General features: G+C 43.1%; 1 protein-coding gene across 1 annotated transcript in view; it reads left to right on the forward strand.

Annotated features, from left to right (window-relative positions):
• Nucleotides 1-20,261, forward strand: part of sdk2b (sidekick cell adhesion molecule 2b) — an 83,414-nt gene extending 63,153 nt beyond the window's left edge. The window contains exons 36-44 of the mRNA XM_030774276.1: nucleotides 657-843; nucleotides 2,330-2,467; nucleotides 2,944-3,105; nucleotides 3,462-3,587; nucleotides 4,061-4,225; nucleotides 4,390-4,534; nucleotides 5,938-6,072; nucleotides 11,065-11,194; nucleotides 19,848-20,261. Coding sequence (XP_030630136.1) covers nucleotides 657-843; nucleotides 2,330-2,467; nucleotides 2,944-3,105; nucleotides 3,462-3,587; nucleotides 4,061-4,225; nucleotides 4,390-4,534; nucleotides 5,938-6,072; nucleotides 11,065-11,194; nucleotides 19,848-20,261 — 1,602 coding nt within the window. The remainder of the gene's footprint in view (nucleotides 1-656; nucleotides 844-2,329; nucleotides 2,468-2,943; nucleotides 3,106-3,461; nucleotides 3,588-4,060; nucleotides 4,226-4,389; nucleotides 4,535-5,937; nucleotides 6,073-11,064; nucleotides 11,195-19,847) is intronic.
• Nucleotides 20,262-20,721: the final 460 nt, after the last annotated feature.

Below are 20,721 nucleotides of genomic sequence, written 5' to 3' on the forward strand. Positions count from 1 at the left end.
TTGTTTGTTTGTTTTTCAAGTAATCCACATCTTGATAATTAGCTGACGAGTTTGGTCTGGGGTGCGTGTGAACAAGCTGGCACAGAAATGTGGTGTGAGTGTGTATGTGTGTGTGTGTGTCTGCTGGGGGGGGGGGGGGGGGGGGGGGGGGTGTGCAGGTGTGCGTGTGTGCATGTGCGTGCGTGCATGTGCGTGCGTGCGTGTGAGTGCACGTGTGTGCATGTGGGTGGGTGGGTGCGTGTAGGTGTGCTTGTGTGTATATGTGTGTGTGTGATGGGGGACTTGAGGGCTGGATATAGAAAAACTCCTCTCTGACTAGGTCCTTTGTGTTTGTAACATGGTCCAAACAATCTGTTTTCCATGATTTGTTTGTCGTGTTTGTCTCATGGTCTAAATGATCTGTATTTCATGCTGTGGTGGTGGTTGTTGTTGTTTTTCTCCCTTTACCCATTGCCAAACAGTGAATATTTCAAAAAGAATCTATGTCCTTTGCCTTTGTATTTTGTGTTTTCAGTTTGGCAGGCCGTTCATTAGTAACAGGGTAGTCCATAAACAGTGAAATCCCAAGTATTCCAGTTTTGTTTTTGACATGATTTGGATGCCACGGTTTGAAAGTCCTGTCTGAGGTTTATGGGCTGGGGGTTTCCCTTGTGCAGATTTACTTCTGGGAATATCAGCGGAAGAATGAGACGGAGAAACTGCGTACGCTCTTTCTGCCTGAGAGGGGAGTAAAGCTGAAGAACCTGACTGGTTACACCACCTACATGATCAGTATCGCCCCCTTCAACGCCGCCGGAGATGGGCCCCGCAGCGCCCCGACACGGGGACGCACCCAACAGGCTGGTAAGAAATCTTCACCTCAGCCCAGTCTCTTTCCCTGTCTAACAGCTGATCTGGGATCAGCTCTCTTATTATAATCCTAGGCCCAAATCAGTGTAATGGCTAAACTGCCTCTGTAACAGGTGTTGACAACAGATTTAGGTTATTGATGGTCATTATGGAGTAGCTATTTAGTAGAGCAGTTGATTAAAGTGTTTTCTGATTGCTGCATTATGTCTCTATGTCCTGGAGTCCAAACATATATCATTTTCTTTGTCAATCCAATGACAGGCCGATAATCCATTGAGATAGTTGCTACTTTTATTATACTTGACATAGTTGATGATAGTTACTGCTGTTAAAATGGTCACAGATATATTTACATTGGTTGCATAAAAATATGAATAATCTTTCCAGAATAAAGTCAAGCCCCCAAACTGTCCAAGTACATGTAAAAAAAATGGAATGACAGGTACTTAAACCAGCCTTTCATCCTCTCCCTCTGTGGGTGGGACATGAATCATTCAACCAATGAAAAATTATTAAATTCTTTTGATGCCATAAAGTTTTTCTGAGGTCTGACTGACTAAACTCTCTTTTAAACTCTTGAAACTTGTCCCAAAGACCCTACAATGACCAACAGTTCCCCCATCAATACCCTCTCTGTGTCATATCCGCCACCTCCACCCCCCTCTCTCTGCTAAAAACATACTCTAATTATATTTGAAGCATCTCTCTTTCTGTCTCTCTGGAGTGGGTTATCTAGCTCTTGTGGTTTCTTTTGGCAAGTGTGAGCTCTGAGCCCACAGTGACAAATAACAGTGGGGGACAGTTACCAGATTGTTCTCTCTATCATGAACCCCCCCCCTCCCCCCAGGCCAGCAAGAAATGTGTTTTTCATTCTTTCACCACAAAAGGGAATCTAATGTAGGGAGTCTACTTCATCAGATATCAAAAATTGGGGTTATGAGTGGATAAGACTGTGTTAAAAGTTGACTCTCATTGACCCCAGATCAGTACATTGGCCTGATATGACGGTAACTCAGGCTTTTCTTTCTTTCTGTCTGTTCTGTCCTTATTCTGTTATTTTGGGAAAATGAAAGCAGTGTCCAATTCAAAGAAGAAAAAAATAAGAGGATGTGTGAAGGGAGGTGTGGAAACATTCTGATTCCAATTCTGTTTTTCTCTCTCTCTCTCTCTCTCTCTCTCTCTCTGTGACCCTGAGATTAGGGGGAAAAAAGAGCATAAACAGTGTAACACTAACATTGACAGTACAGTGACCTCAGTGTTTAGCTCATCAGCCTGTGCACTTTAACCAAAAAAATAGAAACTTTCTTTTTGTGGATGCCTGAGTTCATCTAACTCTCTTAAGTGTCTGACTGAGGGAGTGATTGGTTTTGTTTGAACATGAGGTTTTGAGTCTCTGAAATCATCTACATCTATTCTCTAAAAGATAGACAGTGATTTTTATCATAACCTGGCTCTGTCTCTCTGGATTTCCCTTTAACAGCCCCCAGTGCTCCCAGTTTCATCCACTTCAGTGAACTCACCACCACCTCCGTTAATGTGTCATGGGGGGAACCCACCTACCCGAACGGCATCATTGAGGGTTACCGTCTCATCTATGAGCCCTGCACACCTGTCGATGGTAAGCACTGCATGGCCATCTCACTCTCACTCTCACGGATGTGACATCACAGAGCTCAAACCACACAAGCCTCCCTAGTCTTCCTCAGGAGTCGATCATGTCCAATCAGAATAATGTTTTATACCTCATAACATTTACAGTCTTTCCCAGCCGCAGAATGTTCATCCAAGTCACCATTTCTAAAACAATAAAACTAACATTGGCTAGGACAGAGAGGGATGTGTTGAGTGAATGAATGTGTGTTAGTTTGTGTGTTTTTGTGTGTGTGTGTGTGTGTGTGTGTGCGCGCGTGCACGCGTGTGTCTGTGTAAGTGTGTGTGTGTGTGTGTGTGTGGTTGTGTGTGTCATTGTGTGTCTGTGTATGTGTCCGTGTCTCTGTCTGTATGTGTGTTGTTGGTGCCTGGACTAAAGTGGGTGTGTTTGTCTAGAGTCCTCAGTGGCGTGTGCCGACTGTCTTCACTCCCCCTCCCCCCCAGGCGTCAGTAAGATTGTGACAGTGGACGTGAAGGGGAGTGCTCCCCTCTGGATGAAAATCAAAGACCTTGCTGATGGCGTTACCTACAACTTCCGCATCCGAGCCAAAACATTCACCTATGGGCCTGACATGGAAGCCAACATCACCACAGGTCCTGGGGAAGGTCTGTCTGACCGTTTGTCTGTGTTTTTTCACCTCTGGCACTCCCTCTGTCTGGTTATGCGTCTCCCTTTTTATTTGCTTTATTTTCTTTTTATTACCACTTTTTATTTTTCCAACTGGCTATCCATGGTTCAACTGGCCTTATCATCTGTCTTCCTCTCTGCTGTGCAACAATTAAGAACATATCAGATGTCATACCACACTTTACCAGTTCTCACACCAGCCTTAAGTTTCTGAGGTTACCGAAAATGTGTAGTATAGATTTCGTCTTTATTTTAACCCCACGATGGCAATGATTTTGTATTTTTGTTGTTTTTGTTGTTTGCTTTTTAAATCTTGTGTTCTCGCTGTGCCTAGGAGCCCCAGGGCCCCCTGGGGAGCCTTTCATCTCCCGCTATGGCTCTGCCCTCACCCTCCACTGGAGCAGCGGAGATCCCGGACGAGCCCCCATTACCCGCTACGTTATTGAGGCCAGACCCTCAGGTGAGGAGGGGTCTGATTATTGGTACAACAGCATTAACTGCAATAAACTGACTTACAGCACAGCAAAATATGATGCAATGCATGTCATTTAACTATGGCTTAAAAGGTAGCTCACAGAGTGTTAGTTGCAGGCTTTACTCTTCCATTGTACTTAAATTAATCTGTTGTTACATTGGTTTTTAGTCCTTTAAAGTTTTTGCTACTATCACCACGACAATTGTAAAAGGAGCCTTAGAAATAGCCTTACATTAATTTACAAGTCTTGTGCAGCTGAGCTGTTTGTTTTCTTGGGTTATATATTGTACGGGACGGACTCAGAAGTGATTAATAACTTCATTAATTCAATGATTTTTGATGGCTTATAATGTCCTTTCAGAACTGTGAAGGTCGATATTTGACAGAGAGAGAGGACAACTTGTTTTCCTTTGTGAAAACAAATTTGAGTCCGCTAAACAAACATCATCTTTTCGCAGATGAGGGGCTATGGGACATCTTGATCAAAGATATTCCCAAGGAAGTGACATCGTACACTTTCAACATGGACATACTCAAGCAAGGTGTCAGCTACGACTTCAGGGTTATTGGAGTGAATGACTATGGCTATGGCTCTCCAAGCCAGCCTTCCCCATCTATATCAGGTTTGGTTTTCCCCTCATATTGATATGAAACAGTCAGGTATTCAACAGTGCTTATGAAATCACCGCAGCCAGTTCTGCAGGAGCATAAATGATTTTTCTGAAGCATTATGTTTGTGTGATGTCAGTTGCCAAAACAAATTGGATGTGTGCTCTTTGTCATCCAGCCCAGAAGGTGGCACCATTTTATGAGGAGTGGTGGTTTCTAGTGGTTGTAGCTTTGGTTGGCCTCATCTTTATCCTGTTGTTGGTATTCATCCTCATCATCAGAGGTCAGAGCAAAAAGTATGCCAAGAAAACTGATTCAGGTAAGTATTCCTCTTAAAGTCCGTATAAAGTCTGTTAACAGGGAGGGAGTTAGTGAAACACTGTGTCAGTGTGTGAGTGTGTGTGTGTGTGTGTGTGTGTGTGTGTGTGTGTGTGTCTGAGTGTGAGTGTGAGTGTGTGAGAGAGAGAGAGAGAGAGAGAGAGAGAGAGAAAAAGAGAGAATCCTGTATTGTTTTTCCATCAGCAGGGCATTTGTGTGTAGTCAGCGGTTTTAGTGGAGCAGGTGATGCCAGAGCAGGGTTGATCCAGGCTAGACCCAGAGCACAGGTCACTAAACATGTCACAGGACACAAAGGGCCCATTTTTTATTGCCAAAAAACAAACAAAAAAACCTTCCCCCGAAGCCCCCACTCCAGGCCTCCAAAGCCGGGGGACAGAACTCTGTCGCTCATCTGCGTTTATATAACCACTGGCTCTGACCCCAATACCAATTATTCCCTAATTCAGAAGAGGGGATTAGGTCACCATACCACACTAAAATATGTGCTGTGTCCAAAGTAGCTTATTTAAGCGACTGGAAAAACACTGTCACTCTATGACTGCTTGGGAAAATATCTGAAAGCACTTATTTTTGTTCTCTCCAGCTGAAACTAAAATATTTGGTCTGATCAGAGGATCCTGTCAACATTTTGTAGAGTGTTTATATCAGAATAAACCATGGCATAGATGGCATTAGATCTACATGCTCATGATTTGCTGTGGAATCTATATTGATCTGCCAAGTCTCTTACTGTGTAAGGTAAGATAGGGATCTTCTGTGGTATTTTAACATTGTGAAGTGAAAGAGCAATAAACCTACCTGCCTCTGTCCACAGAATCCACAGAATCCTTCTCCTCTAGCCTATTCACAGCACTTCCCACAAACATTTACTTTACAGCATTAGTGATTAAGTATGTCTTTTTGGATCGGGTGGGCTACGGAAAATGCTAGAACAATGGATGGAAAATGGGTAGTCCTTTGCACTGAGGTTAATAATGCCCTCTGCCAGGGAAAGTAAATATTGGATTTAGTTTAGCTGTGGTGAGGGGTAATTGGTGTTAAAAGAGAGCTCTTGACTATATGATTTCTGTTGTTGTAGTTGTTGTTGTTATTCTAGTTGAAAGTGAATAGTATTCACATGGGATCTTATTGAATTGATCAAAAAAATTGAGTTTGTTGGCAGTTGACTCCAGAATTTGATAAACCCAGAAAAAAAAAACATTTGGAACACACCTGTTTTGATGTACTGACTACATGGTCAGTTTTCCAGGGCTGCTTTATGGGACAGAGTATCAAATCTCTGATTCAAGTTTAATGTCGACTGAGGTGCTCCTGTGTTTGGTGAAAATCTGACCTCTGTCTTTTTTGCAGTTTGTTCTAAAGTGTCTCCACACTCATTTTCAGGCAGTAACTCCAACTGCAATGCCCTTACTCACGGAGAGATGGTCAGTCTAGACGAAGGAAGGTTCCCAGCCCTGGAGCTCAATAACAGACGTCTGTCTGTGAAGAACTCCTTCTGTAGAAAGAATGGAGTTTACACTAGGTCAGTGCACTTTTCCACTCTACACCTGAACCTCTCATTTAAATCACCCAAAACTGGCCTCAACCAGATGTTCTTAGAAATCTCAATCTCACTTTGCCTCTCGCTGTCCAGGTTTACATAAATGTGTGAAGCAAGAGTGCTTAAAATGTCTGTCTAGTTTTGAGTAGACTGTTGTTCTGTTGATTGTTGTTTGTTGCCATTTTTGTCATTGATATTAATGCATCACAGCATAACTTATCGCAACACGTATCACGTTTTTTTTTTTTGTCTGCATTAAGATTCCATTTCTTTTGTAATTATTTGTAATTACAGCATGACAATTACAGTAATTATTCGGTTTTTATTCTACATCTGTAAGAGCACTGGCATCCCATTATTTCTGAGTTGTTAATGCCTGTGTGGATGGAAAACGGCCACACGCCTTAGCCTTCTGGAACAACTGAAGGCATTAGAGGATGGCTAGCTTCCCTGTTTCTAGTTTCCATCATAAAACACCATGTGAAGACTGGGTTTTACTAATGAAGCAGTTTCCTCCGCTCATTTAAGTGGCTGTAGAATGCACTAGTTCATCAGCAGTTACCTTCCCTCAGTCTCTCTTGCTGCTGACCTGGCCAGAGGTTTATGTCACAACTGATCCAAATAATTAGGTTTCAGAAAAATGCGCGGCAGGAAGCTCAGGAAGGTCAAATGGTACATGGAGCCAAAAATATATGTTCCACAATAAATTGAATCTAATTACATAACCAAAATTCATCCTATTTTTATGGAGACTTATGAAGTGGTTAAGCCTTTTTTCAAAAACAGTTTCAGAAGAACTCTATTAATTTCAGTCATATACCTTTGAATGGATGTATTTATTTCAAAGATTCAGCCCTTACTCTCGGTCATACATAAACAGTCAAACTGTCAGTTGATTTGGGTGCTGAGGGCAACATTATGTACTGTACGTTATGAATGTATTGTCATCAGTGCTAGCTCACACATACCCAGCTGTTGCGTACATACAGTGCTCAGTGTGTTATAGCTAATGTCTTATCCTCCATCCCTTTGCATCCATCAGCCTGGTCCTCCCTCCATCCCTCCCCTCTGCATACGTAGGCCTGGTCCTTCTGTTTGACTTTGCTGAGGGATCAAAGATGTCCTGTGCTTTGAGAGCCAGCCAACAGGCCTTGTCTTAGCTCTGGCATTGAGCCTGAGCTGTTTGAAGAATGCACAGATGCATCTTTTCTCGCTTTGAACCCCACTGAGGTGCAAGATTTATCAAACAACAAGGTACCAAGTCTAAAAAGGCCTAAATAGCCCAGGAGCATTATCACACAGTCAGATGAAACATTGCTGAAAGCAAAAAAACAGTAATGAGAAACCAAAGCTTTTCTCAAAAGAGCCGTAAAGCTGGTGAAGTCGTCCTGGCTCCTTTGAAACACATTTACAGAAACATGATACTCAGAAATGCCTGTAGTGTGGATGTGGAGAGGGTCTGAAGGATCTATTGGAGGTGTCTTTGATCACAAGCCTAAACATTTGCCTGTTTTTTCTCTCAGACGACTCCTCAGTTCCCACAAAGACAAAGGCCTGTGTTTGAGGAGAGACTTGGGATACGCATGCTCTCTTATGAACACAGGGTCCCACCTCTGAGTGCTGTGTGCAAAATGTTGTTTTTAGTCAACATTTAAGGAGGAAAACACCTTTTCCTTTTTTTTTTTTGTAAAATTGTCCAACAATTTTATAGTTTTCTTTTGTGTACTGTTTTTGCTTTGTATGCAGAAGGTTGGAAGACATCTTTGAGACGTTTTTAGAATTTCTTTTTTTTAACAATCGGAAGAAGTTTGATGGATTTTTTTTCTTTGTAAATGTATATATGTTTTAGCTTTGTGCATCCCACTAATACAGGATGAGAGATATCAGATGTGAACCACACCCCAGTGTGATCCTTAACAGGTCTGAGTAGGACAGAAAAGATCGTGAGGATGGGAATCCATTTAGAAATCTGAGGCGAACTGGTAGAATTGCAGCTGTGTCAAATATTGACATTTCCCAACAAATGCGTGCCAAGCACTTCAAACCAGGCATTTTATATAAGTGCAAGCAATGCCTCTGTTTTCTGTTTACATGATCAAAAAATTAAACATGAGAGTATTTTGGTTTGTTTCCTTTTAAATCATGCAGAAAAGCTGGGCGAGGAAAACTGAGAAGAGCTGTAGGAGGTTTGTGACAGATGTAATTTGTGGACAGGGCATTTAGTCTGGTCTGTTTAGGGTGTGTTTGTGTAGAGAGCAACATTTATGTGCTGATTGGGCTAGTCTTATCAAAAATGGTTATCAAAGCACAAACCAGAGACATCTGATATTTAAAAGTGTTTTTGCTTCAGGAAAACAGTAAACCGTTCTTTGGTATAAAGGAGATAACTGACCAGACACACACAATGCACAAAAAAACACAGAGAAAGAGAGACAGAGAGAAACAGAGAGACAGAGAATTACCTAGTTACAGAAAACACATATACACATGTACGCACGCACGCACGCACACACACACACACACACACACATTTGGAGTAACACTCTCCAGACTCCGTGTGGTGATGGGTAATATTAGATTATGTCGGGTGGCCAAGCTCTAAGCGAGCTCTTATCTGACTGAGGGTTCAGTGAGTGGAGTCACATGACTGCTCCTGTTTCTCTGTCCTTGAGCTGGGAGTCATAACTAACACAGCGAGAACTAACATACTGGGCCTGTCAGCAAAGACAAGGAGGTCCATATGTCTCCTCAGACACGCTGAGTCCTCAGAAGACTACACAAGACTGAAGAAGAGTCAAAGTCCCAGCTCAGGAATGTATATGCAAAATGACATTTTGAATTGATATTTTTGGGGGAGGGGGAGTGCATAACTTTAGCACACACAGAGAATCAATAATATTTTAACAGTAAGACATTTTCTTAAGGAAAGGTCTTATGTATCTCACAGTGTTCTCCAGAGGGACCGGAGACTCACATAACCAGTGCTGGAACTTTTGCTGCTCATGTGTTTCATTCTTTGTGATTTCATATTAAAGTTTGCATCCTATAATTCAGTTTTAAGGCATAACTGAATTACTCTTGTCTCCCTCGAATACTGTCAATGCACTGTACCACTGCTCTGCCCTCTCGTTTCACTCAGTTATTTGCATTAGACCAGGTGGGGGTGAGTTTGTAGGAGCAGTCTCAAGAAATACAAATTTTACTCCATTCTTTAAGTTTACCCCTGAAAAAAAAGAAGAAAGGAAAAAACAGCCCAGAAGACGAAAGCCAGAAAGTAAACTGATACTTTGTTTTGATAGTGAGAAGAAGGGGTGGATGGAGTGAGACAGTGAAAGAAGAAAATATTTCTCTACTGGGATGAAAATAAATTGAATCTCGAGGTTGAGCAGTGGTAACGGTGGTGAGGACAAGCCCCAGCCAATCAGAGTCCAGAACACATCCCACAGAGCTTCTCTCCATTAAAGCCTTACGCAACGACCGACAGAGTGTACAGTCCTAAACCTCAAAAGCTTGTGACAGCTGAGATTCTCTGGTCACTCATAGTGTGTATGTTCACACTCTGTAACAGATACTTCACAAAGCAGTCTCAAAACACAAAAAGTGAATTTACAGGGAACTACACTACATGAAGAATTGTTTGTGTCTGCACTGTATTTCAGATGTCAGCAATTTACAGGGAACTACACTACATGAAGAATTGTTTGTGTCTGCACTGTATTTCATGAACTGTCCTTGCTGAGTGTGATATGAAAGTCTCTCACACCACTGTCTCTCTGTGGAGCGCTGTCAATGTTTCGTTACAGGACTCAGTAAATGCTCCGATCGTGTTTAGAGTTTAGTTATTTTTATACTTTACGTATGACTTCAGCAGTTACATTTTACTCCATCTGAGGCTATCTGAGAGAGCCTTGGAGGCCAGGAGAGGAGAGAAAAAATCTCTGGCTTCTACAGTGTGTGTTAGTACATGTGGTTGTCTGACTGTGTGTGTGTGTGTGGTTACCTTCACAAGGGCCACTTTATTGAACAGGAGTCACAAGGTACACCCACCGTTGCCCCCCCTCCCATGCTAACTGCCCCTTCTGGTTAATCAGAGGGAATTATTTATCCGTTCGGACACTAGACGCTGGAAAATCTCACAGCTGTCCCATGATTCTCATAAAGTTTCGCCCTTCAGCTACACCCCCCACCTCCACCCACCACCACCACGCTGGCACTTAAGAGCCAAACAAATGCTGTCTTCATCTGAAGTCAATCTCCAGTCTGTACTACATCAAAAAGACAGGGCTGTGTAATCTACAAATGGTGCATCTGCCAAGTGTGGCTTTGCTCTTGTCCCCAAAAGTATTCTGATAAATTCTTCATTCCCTCTGTTGACATGTATGTTTCCCCAACTGGAGAGAGTCTTTTTTTTAATGTCTAGAACAGAATAAATTATTTAGCGCTCATAATTGCCTGGATTTTGTTGGAAACACCACTTAGATGTCCAATAGGTCTATGCTGAAGGAGATCAGTTTTCTCAGAGAAAAAAATGCTGACAGAATGAAAAGAGACTGGAGCTTTTGATTCACAATTTCTTGGAACTTCTGGACTCGGATGTCTGATGGCTCCAGCAAATAACAAACCCACAGATGAAACTCTGTGCTCAGGTGATTCTGTAATCTGTTGGGTTTTTGAGATGAGGCAGCTGATACCTTCAGGCCATGATAATATTGACAAGAGTGTATCCTGAAAGGTTGATGTCCCTGAAAGACTGCTCCAACAATCTTTTTTTTTTTTCCTTGTGAAGCTAATGATAGTGGAGTTCTTCATCACCAGAGGTATTCAACAGAGCTCCCCTCACAGTGTCCTCCTCTGTGAGAATGCATTTGATTTGCATTGATGAGTTAATCCAGTTAGGAGGTTGTGGCATGAAGTACAGTGAAGATGTTTCTGAATGTGTTGTTTTTGTTTTCTCTTCTCCTCCCACGCTGACAGGTCTCCTCCGAGGCCCAGCCCCGGCAGCCTGCACTACTCCGATGAAGATGTCAGCACCAAGTACAATGACCTGATCCCCGCGGAGAGCAGCAGCCTGACGGAGAAACCGTCCGAGGTGTCCGACTCACAGGTACCCTCACGCCTTATTCTGTGACCTGCTGATGTCCCTGACTGAGCCTTTGGGGGAGAACCAGGCACGTACAGCAACAGCATGCTTGCGTCAGATAATCAAGGGTTTGGCGATTGATTGAATCAGACTGGTTGGAACTCAGTGTTTGTTTTGAATGATTTGGGATCCTGATTGGAAACAGCTGAACTAGAGTCAGTTTTCTTTTATTTAAGTTGAAAGACAAATGGTGTTCCACTCAGGAGAACTGATTCTGATCCAGCTGTCAGGACAAAAGCAAAGCAGTACCCAAGTCATGTTAAAGTCGCCTTACCTTGAGGAGTCTGGGATGTGCAGTGTGGAGGTGGAAAATTTGCAAGAAGGACAGCAGGAAAATTATAAGAACATTGCCTTACAAGTAGGTTACGTGGCCTCCAGATATGGGCCACCCTAACCCACATTGAATTTTAAGTTGTAGCTATTAATCTGCTAAACAGGCCAAGGTGCTAGAAGGAGAACATTGATGAGGGTTAGGGAGCTGGGATTTGGTTCTCGTGGCCATGGAAACAAGCCCCTGGCCACAGTCACTGTAGGACACAGTGTGTGTAAAGATACGCTCAAGCACAAAGAGGAGAGTGTGTGAGCTCTCTCACCTAATCCAAGGTTCTTTCCACTCTCTCTCTCTCTCTGGCTTAGTCTGTCTAGCGGTTCCCTCACAGTCAGGACACAGTCTGTTTTCCCCAGTCCCTCCATCCATTCATCTGCAAAATCAGTCAAAAACACTCAGCCAAACTCACTGAGAAATGGAGGCCTCAGTTACTTTTTTTCTTTCTTTTCTTGGGTTTTTGCTTTCTCTTACTATTTAAAAATACACACACACACATTTATGTCTATGATTTCTTATTTTACTCTCTCTCTCTCTCTCTCTCTCTCTCTATTGGAGTACTTGTGGTAAAATTAAAAACAAACAGACCAATAAATAAAAAGTTAAAAAGTAGTTTAAATAGTTGAGAAAGTTGAAGAAAAACCTTATTTACTTACGTCCGTCCTCTTCTCCTCCCTTCATCCCTTATTTGCACACACCAAATCACTAATTTCAAATCATGATAACTTAATATTTGTTGTATTTTTACAGTAGCAGCTCGCATATTTCATTTCATTAGTCAACGCTGTTTCAGCAGGATAATTTTCACTCCTATTGTCTTCACTCTTCTTTAATGCCAGTTCAGACAACTGGTAATACAGGCTAACAGTTCAGATTACAGTAACTTCTCTCCCTTAGCACCACAACACATTCTGCTCCATTCCTCTGCTCTGCCTCATGTCTAGCTCAACTTGATCTTACTTAGAGTCTGAATCCAGCTCCAATGTACAGGCCTGTGTCTATCATTTATAAAGTCAAAAAGTGGCACTCATTCTTTGAGTGGGCCTAACTAGGTAATAGTTTGTTTGTTTGTTTTCCAAAATATGAACAGACACAGCAACACTTACAGAGAACAGGTTAAACCTTTTAACTGGCTTTCAGTCCTCATTTCAGCATAAACTTAAACCTCTTTTTTGTTTGTTTTGTTTTCTACTTCTCTCTCAAAGCTTTCTCTTTTGGCCTAGAGCATATGTACTATATGTGTGCTCTGCATTTTGCTGTTTATGTCAGGTTTGTTTATGGAAACCCTGTGGCTGACACCAAGAATTCTGTCTCGTCACGAGGACATAAAAGCCAGAGAGGAGCATGCTTTAAATTATTTCCACGTTTCATGTTGATGACTTCACGGCTTTTCATTTTGAGTTAATTGAACCTCAGTCTGGCATTGCATGACACTCCTGTGTCCTCTTATCTCACTGTAAACACCCTCCCACAGTGGTCAGTGAGGAATACTCTCACACATAACAGACAGTGAGGAATACTCTTACACACAACAGGCAGTGAGGAATACTCTCACACATAACAGACAGTGAGGAATACTCTCACATATAACAGACAGTGAGGAGTACTCTCATGCATAACAGACAGTGAGGAATACTCTCACACATAACAAACAGTGAGGAATACTCTCACACATAACAGACAGTGAGGAATACTCTCACACATAACAAACAGTGAGGAATACTCTCACACATAACAGACAGTGAGGAATACTCTCACACATAACAGACAGTGAGGAATACTCTCACACATAACAGACAGTGAGGAATACTCTCACATATAACAGACAGTGAGGAATACTCTCACACATAACAGACAGTGAGGAATACTCTCACACATAACAAACAGTGAGGAATACTCTCACACATAACAGACAGTGAGGAATACTCTCACACATAACAGACAGTGAGGAATACTCTCACATATAACAGACAGTGAGGAATACTCTCACATATAACAGACAGTGAGGAATACTCTCACACATAACAGACAGTGAGGAATACTCTCACACATAACAGACAGTGAGGAATACTCTCACACATAACAGACAGTGAAGAATACTCTAACACATAACAGACAGTGAGGAGTACTCTCACATAACAGATTTCATTCATTTTGAGAAAGAAAACCACCTCTGAAAGGAAGGCATTGTAACAGTTCCCTGTTAAATTTCCAAGACTAATTTGAACAGCTTCTGAGTTTTAATTAATGTACCAAAAGCTGCCTACTCTTAATGTCTTTTTCCTAGTAACATTCCACCCTGTCTCCTTCACGGCATAACCTCACATATAAAACTTATCAAACAGAAAGTAGCTTTGGTTTCTCTTGGAAACAAAATGTTCCATTTTTGTGTCAGCATGGGTCTAACACACTTGCGTTGTGTTTAACAGGCTCAAAAGATTGTCCTGTAAATCTGCCCTGATGTCTTCTGCCAGTACCTCCGTGGTCCTGGCACATTGGCACCCTAGACTGGGGGGGGCAGGAACAGAGAGCATTGTGTTTGGGGCAGGACACCCCTGGAGCCCCGGTGTCATGATGACACACCACTTTGAGGAGACAAGGTGGAACATCCATGGTTGAAATTTTATTGAGCAGATAACTGCAGGATATAAGAGCTCCACTGAGCTGTCTCTTGTTAAAGCCGAAGTCTTCACTGCCAGTGTTTTCTTTGAGGACAAGAGAGAGAGAGAGAGAGAGAGAAAGAAAGAAAGAAAGAAAGAAAGAAAGAAAGAAAGAAAAAGAAAGCTGGCTGCCACTACTCTTTATTACCAGGTGAACAAACACCTGATTTTTTCCCTTTCTTTTTTAGATGAGTTGAGATGATGAGATGATTTCCATACTCTTGTCATTTTAGGCTTGGGGCTGTGTCTAAACAGAGAACTGTGATGTTTGGGACCAGTCATTGTCTCAATACAGACTGTACTGAAGAATCTTTAGCAAATACATCAAATTATAGCTGTTGGTTCCATTTTCACAGCAGTTCTGTTCAAAAGGATTAGTGATTATTGATTCATTAATAGAGAAGTGGTGCCAATGGAAGAAAAAGAAAAATGTTTCCTGTATTTTTTTCATTTTGTTGCAGTTTGGGACCGCATTTATGACATCACCTGACTGGACAAGCCTGATAATGTGATTGTCCTACATATTTAAAACACACACACATGCACGAGCACACACATACACACACGCACACACACACACTCAGTTAGACAGGAGGAGCAAACAATTTGACAGATAATGTCACACAGAGGAAAAACACACACTCATGCTAAATCCAAGTGACAGCTGTCACAGTCTGTTTGTGTGCGTGTGTGTGTGTGTGTGCGTGTGTTAGTCAGCCTATTCTGATACTGAATGCTGTAGTCTCTCAGATTATGCTGAATGGTCGTCTGTGGTATAATCTGAGGTTAATGTGATTGTTTCATTCCTGTGTTGTCAGATGACTTTAAACAGAAGCTTAAAGACACACACACAACTCTGTACAATGCCCCCATACAAACATACAGACGTACAAATGGACACTCATACATACAGAGAGCGCCAAGAGGACAGGCTGTCACATGTTCACCAGTCAGGACTTAAATTAGATGGAAAAACACTTGAGGTTAATGGTCTAAATGAGAGCCATATCATTCACTCAACGTACATTAAAACATCGCAGATTAAGACGTATGTGAGCTGTGTTTACATGTGTTTAAATCGGTGTGTCAGTGTTTCTGTACATTTTCATAAATGTGTGCTGCCTTTCTGCCCCCTCTACTCTGTATATTCCCCCACCCCACCCCCCCTCTCCCTCTCTCTCTCTCCCTCTCTCTCTTTCTCTCTCTCGCTCTCCGTTTCTTTTTCTCTCTCCCTCTCTCTCATTCTCTGTCTCTCTGTCTCTCAGAGTAGTGTCTGACTGGGGTTCCCGCTGTTTTCGTTAGAACAATATAACGGTGGAATGCTACACCCCCCTCCTCTTTAGATAATCCATATCTCTGGGACAATAGGGCAGCGTCTGTCTCTTTCTCTCTCTCTCTCTCTCTCTCTCTCTCTCTCTCTCTCTCTCGCTCTCTCTCTTTACTCTCTCTCTCTGTATGAATGGGGGATGGGTAGTTGTTGTGGAACCTGGAGGGACCAGCCGTGAAACCTAAATCCTGGACTATGTGTATAATGGATTTTGGTTTGACAGTCAGAGCACAGATTGGAAATCACACCAAGTCCACCATCTCTGCCTCAGACTCACTCTTCTAACTTCTGTTTGTTATTCGATAAAGGCTAAATCTGAGTGCCTCTCCTTTTATCCCTGTGTTTTCAACAAACATGCTCATCTTTATCTCTGGCTGTATTGTCAGTGCAATGCACAACAAAGTCTGATCTCTTCACATCATGGGTCGTGGGATCAGGACTTAGGCCTAACATACTCAGCATACAGTGGATCCATGTAACATGGGGGTATGGGTATTAAAAAAGGGGCCAATCACATTCCCAAATGTGGTGAAACAAATATGTGCCTCTCACAGAAGCTATCACAGACACCCTGCCCCTCCCATAGGCAACGTGTGTGTTCATCTCAAGCTTTAGACACTGAGAGACTTCATATCCTATCTTCTTTTTAGGGCTGACTGAAAACAATATTACTGTAACAAGCTACTCCTTGTCCAGTGTTACTGCTATGTTGGTTTTGCTACTGCTTTGTGTGAAGATGAGGGGGAAAAAAACACTTTGAAATCTTGCATAACTTGAAAACTAGTTCATGATGCGTGAAAATGAATTAGACTTGACACTGGCTGTGTGTGGAGGCTGTCTGTTCTGGCCTGTGGCACATATAGAGAGAGAAGTCCTCAGAGCTCATCATTTTAGGTCAAGTCTCTGTCGCAGTTTCAGCCGAGTTCAGTTTAACCGATTTTCAGTGTCTGACAAGAGACTTTCTGTGAGCACGACACAGACAGGCATAAAAGTTTTATGGAACTTCATAATGTGTCATTGAGTTTAACATAAGCATGTCATTTATTTCACATCATCAGCACAAATATATGGAATTAATACAGTCTAGTCACTGTCTCTCCCTGTCTGTTTGACAGGACACTGCTCTGCATGGTGCTTCTAAGTTGATTGTAGAAGGAGAGATGATGAATTGGCCACCGAGAGATCTATGAATGACCTTGAATGAGTGGTGTGTCTGACAGCTTGGCCTGTCACCGCCTTCCCCTATCATAATCCTCGCTCTCGACCACACACACACACACGCACGCACGCAGGCACAGCATGCGTCTTTTGCATGAGGTTACGAGGGAAGTGCTGAGCGGAGAGGTTTGTTTGCTTCTTGTTGTATTGTTGTAATTACTGGTATGATTGGAATGTCCTTCACTGAAACCTCAGTAAGAGCCTCATTCAACTGGCTCTCAGAGACCAGCACCGAGTCAGAACACTGCCTTCCACCTACGCTGTCATTATTCTAGTCATCCAGGCAGTTATTGTGTGATGGGATGCTGCAGTACTCAAACCAAATAAGCAAACCCTTTGGTTTTTGTCCTGCTTTTTGCAGTCACCTGCTGTCTAAAGTGACAGTTTTAGGTATAGCTACAGCCCGTATATTACTCCATGTCTGTTTTTAATTCACTGCATGGGAACAGAAAGCGAAGGGAGGGGGGTTCTTTCTGAGAAATGGTGGAGCAGAGAACTTTTTTCCATAATTTAAACCTCTCCACATCTCCTCTGACTTTCCTAAATTCTTCTGACACGCATTTTTAAAAAAAAAGCGTTATATGAGTTTAAAAAAAAAAGTGCCGTATGAGTTAAAAAATAAAGCATTGTAGGAGTTCAAAAAGATAAAATGTGTTATAGGAGTTTAAAAAAAAAGCTTTATAGTAGTTTTAAAAAAAAGCATTAAAGGAGTTTAAAAAAATAAAGCGTTGTAGGAGTTTTGGCTCTAAAGCTGCAGTTCCTGATTGGAGGTCTGATGGGGGGAGACGGTGCACTGTGGAATTTGAGCTCCCGCATGTGTGTCACATATGGATGTATGTTACACTAGAAAGACACTGGAGCGATCTGCCAACAGACTTCGTGCCAGCTCTACGGTTGGGGGGGGGCCTTGAACCACTCAAAGTAATCAGCAGTACCCTTTCATGCTGCCAAAAACAGCAGAAGCCCAGAAAAGAAAAGGCCCCTTTTACCCCTGTGTTTTCTGTCATTGTTTCAAGTGTTTCGTTGGCAACTATCACTACTGTAGCATGCAGGTATTTTTCTCCTCCAGCAGCCGGTCTCAGAGAAAGCAACCATGCACACGTGTCTGTTACTGGCCTGCTGGTGACAAAGAAGAGGCAGCATGCAGAGAAGAGAAAGAGGCTGTTTTTGGTTTGTCGTTGGTTAGACTGACAGAGTTTGATCAAACTAAGGAACAATGACCAGGCTGTTTAGGAATGAGATGAATGGAGAGTCAGGGCTTTTAAACACCAACCATGGAAATTCCCAAATTCCTGGTGAGATTAAGAATGGAGGGAATGATCAGAGTGAAGACAGACAGAGGAAAAAAGGAGTCTGACAGAAAAAACCTTGGCGTGACCCTTGATGATCAGCTGAACTACTCTAGCCACATCGCGGCAATCACTCGCTCCTGTAGATTCTCCCGCTGCAACATCAGGAGGATCCGCCCCTTCCTCACACAGCAAGCGACCCAGCTCTTGGTCCAAGCACTTGTCATCTCTCACCTCAACTACTGCAATGCCTTACTGGCTGGCCTGCCGGCCTGCACCATCAGGCCGCTTCAGCTTGTTCAGAATGCTGCTGCACGCCTGGTATTCAACTTCCCAAAACACTCTCATGTCACTCCACTTCTCACTGCACTCCACTGGCTTCTGGTAGCAGCCCACATCCAGTTCAAGACACTTGTGCTGGCTTACCAGGCCACAAGAGGCTCCGCCGCATCCTACCTTCAGTCTCTGATAACTCCTTACATCCCAGCCACAACTCTCCGCTCTACCACCTCTGGTCAGCTGGTGGTCCCCTCACTTCGGGAACCCGGCAGCCGCTCTTCTCAACCACGCCTTTTCTCTGCCATTGCTCCATGGTGGTGGAATGACCTTCCTCACTCAGTCAGGACTGCAGAATCTCTTGCCATCTTCCGCAGGAAACTGAAAACCCACCCTTTCAGAACCCACCTGTACCCCACTGCCTAAAATTGTACTAACCTTGTCCCTATGTTGGAAGTCTTGTTTTCTATCATTTAATTGTCACAGAATTCCAAGAGCGTGATACTGAGGGTAATTAATCTACAGCCTTATTGTGATGTTTGCTTACAGGGCAATCCTTGTGTGAACAACTTCCTTAAATTACACAAAGCACACTCTTTTTGACCTCCTGTGAAACCAGAGTGGGCTGCATGACAAGCTTGGTAGATCACCATGACGTGGAATAAAGGGGAATTTCTTTGAATCACAGCATTAGTAAACATGACTCACAGCATTTTCCAGTGTGTGTCACTAAAACTTTGGTCAGGCTCTTCTGTCATGAGGTTCCTAAAACCACATGTCTCTGTTCACCCCTAGGAGGCGCTTGTGTTCTCCTATAAACCCGGGGGCCTCTATGTTCTTCCACTTCATTGGGTGAGGACACGTAGCATACTGACTCTGTGTTTATGGGCAGGAAACCTCTCCACTGCCTGCTCCTGTCCTCCTTTTCTCTTCCTGTTCTCCCCTAGGTCTACAGCAGAACCCTTTTCGTCCCTCGTCCATTCTGTCCCTCCAGATAGAGTAGTTTGTGTGTTTGTGTGACGGCTGTTCATTTTGGATGTTAGCTCTAGAACCGTGATTTGGTAGCAGTCATGGCTCTATTCTCACTGACTGCTCCTGTGTGGTTTACTAGTTGCATGATCTGGGCGTTTCTGAGGAGTCTTACAGACAGTTTATACTGTGCTCGTGGGAATGTGACAGGTGGATGTGATGTGCTTGTTGAATGTTCTATGGATTCTTTGGAATCTTACTCCGAGGACAAATGTCTCTCTCTCTGCATCACACTGGGGATGGGTTTAGTAAAGGGTTTTTTTTGCATGTGCATCATCGCTAGCAGTGCTGACATGCAAAATTATGGATGTACAGGCCCAGGGATGAAGTTAAACGTGGGTAGTCTCAAATTATGGATGTACAGGCACAGGGGTGAAGTTAAACATGGGTAGTCTCAAATTATGGATGTACAGGCACAGGGGTGAAGTTAAACATGGGTAGTCTCAAATTTGAGAATACGTCTAACTATTGTTCTCCATGTTCCTCATTTCAGGGAAGTGACAGTGAATATGAGATGGATCCAAACCGACAGAAAACCCACTCCTTCGTCAACCACTACATCAGCGACCCCACCTACTACAACTCCTGGCGTCGGCAGCAGAAGGGGATCTCGCGGGTGCAGGCGTACAGCTACACGGAATCCGAGTCTGGGGACCCCGAGCACTGTGCGCCTCCTCCACTTCCACCCCTACCACCTCTGCCCCCACAGCTTAACTCCTCTACCCCCCAAAGCCAGGGTCAGACCCAGAACCAGGGCAGCCTGTTCAGGCCAAAAGGCAGCCGGACTCCCACTCCCTGCCAGCAGAGCTCCAACCCACCCAGTCAACACAACACGCTTTACCGCCCCCCGAGCAGCCTGGCCCCTGGCTCCCGCGCCCCCATTGCTGGCTTCTCCTCTTTCGTTTGACAGGGCAAAGGCGTCCAGTACAGAGCAGGGCCAGCCATCTCCCTTACAATAATTCTCACCTCAGTCAAGAGAGGAAATGACAACAAAGTCACAACTTGTGATTCATCCCTTTTCTTTTCTTCTTTTTTCTGTTTTCTTGGTCGTTTTAGGTTAGTTTGAGAATTTTTTTTTAGCTTCTTATGTTGTACCATTTTACATTTAAATTTATGAGCATTTTCCTTTTTTCCTTTTTTTTGTATGTGTGCTGAATATGGTTTTTCATTTCTAGACTGAGAGAAAGTTGCTGGGGGAAAAGAAAAAAAAGTGTCATGATCAGCATTTTATTTGTGTTTGCAGTTTGACCCGTGCATGATTTGTTTGTTTGTTTGTTTGTTTGTTTTACTTTCTTTTTTGTTTGTTGTTGTACTTCAACACATACTCACGTGGAACAATTATTGAGATTTCACAAAGACCCTACACG

The sequence above is a fragment of the Chanos chanos genome, chromosome 5 (genome assembly GCF_902362185.1).
Source record: "Chanos chanos chromosome 5, fChaCha1.1, whole genome shotgun sequence".
Lineage (NCBI taxonomy): Eukaryota > Metazoa > Chordata > Actinopteri > Gonorynchiformes > Chanidae > Chanos > Chanos chanos.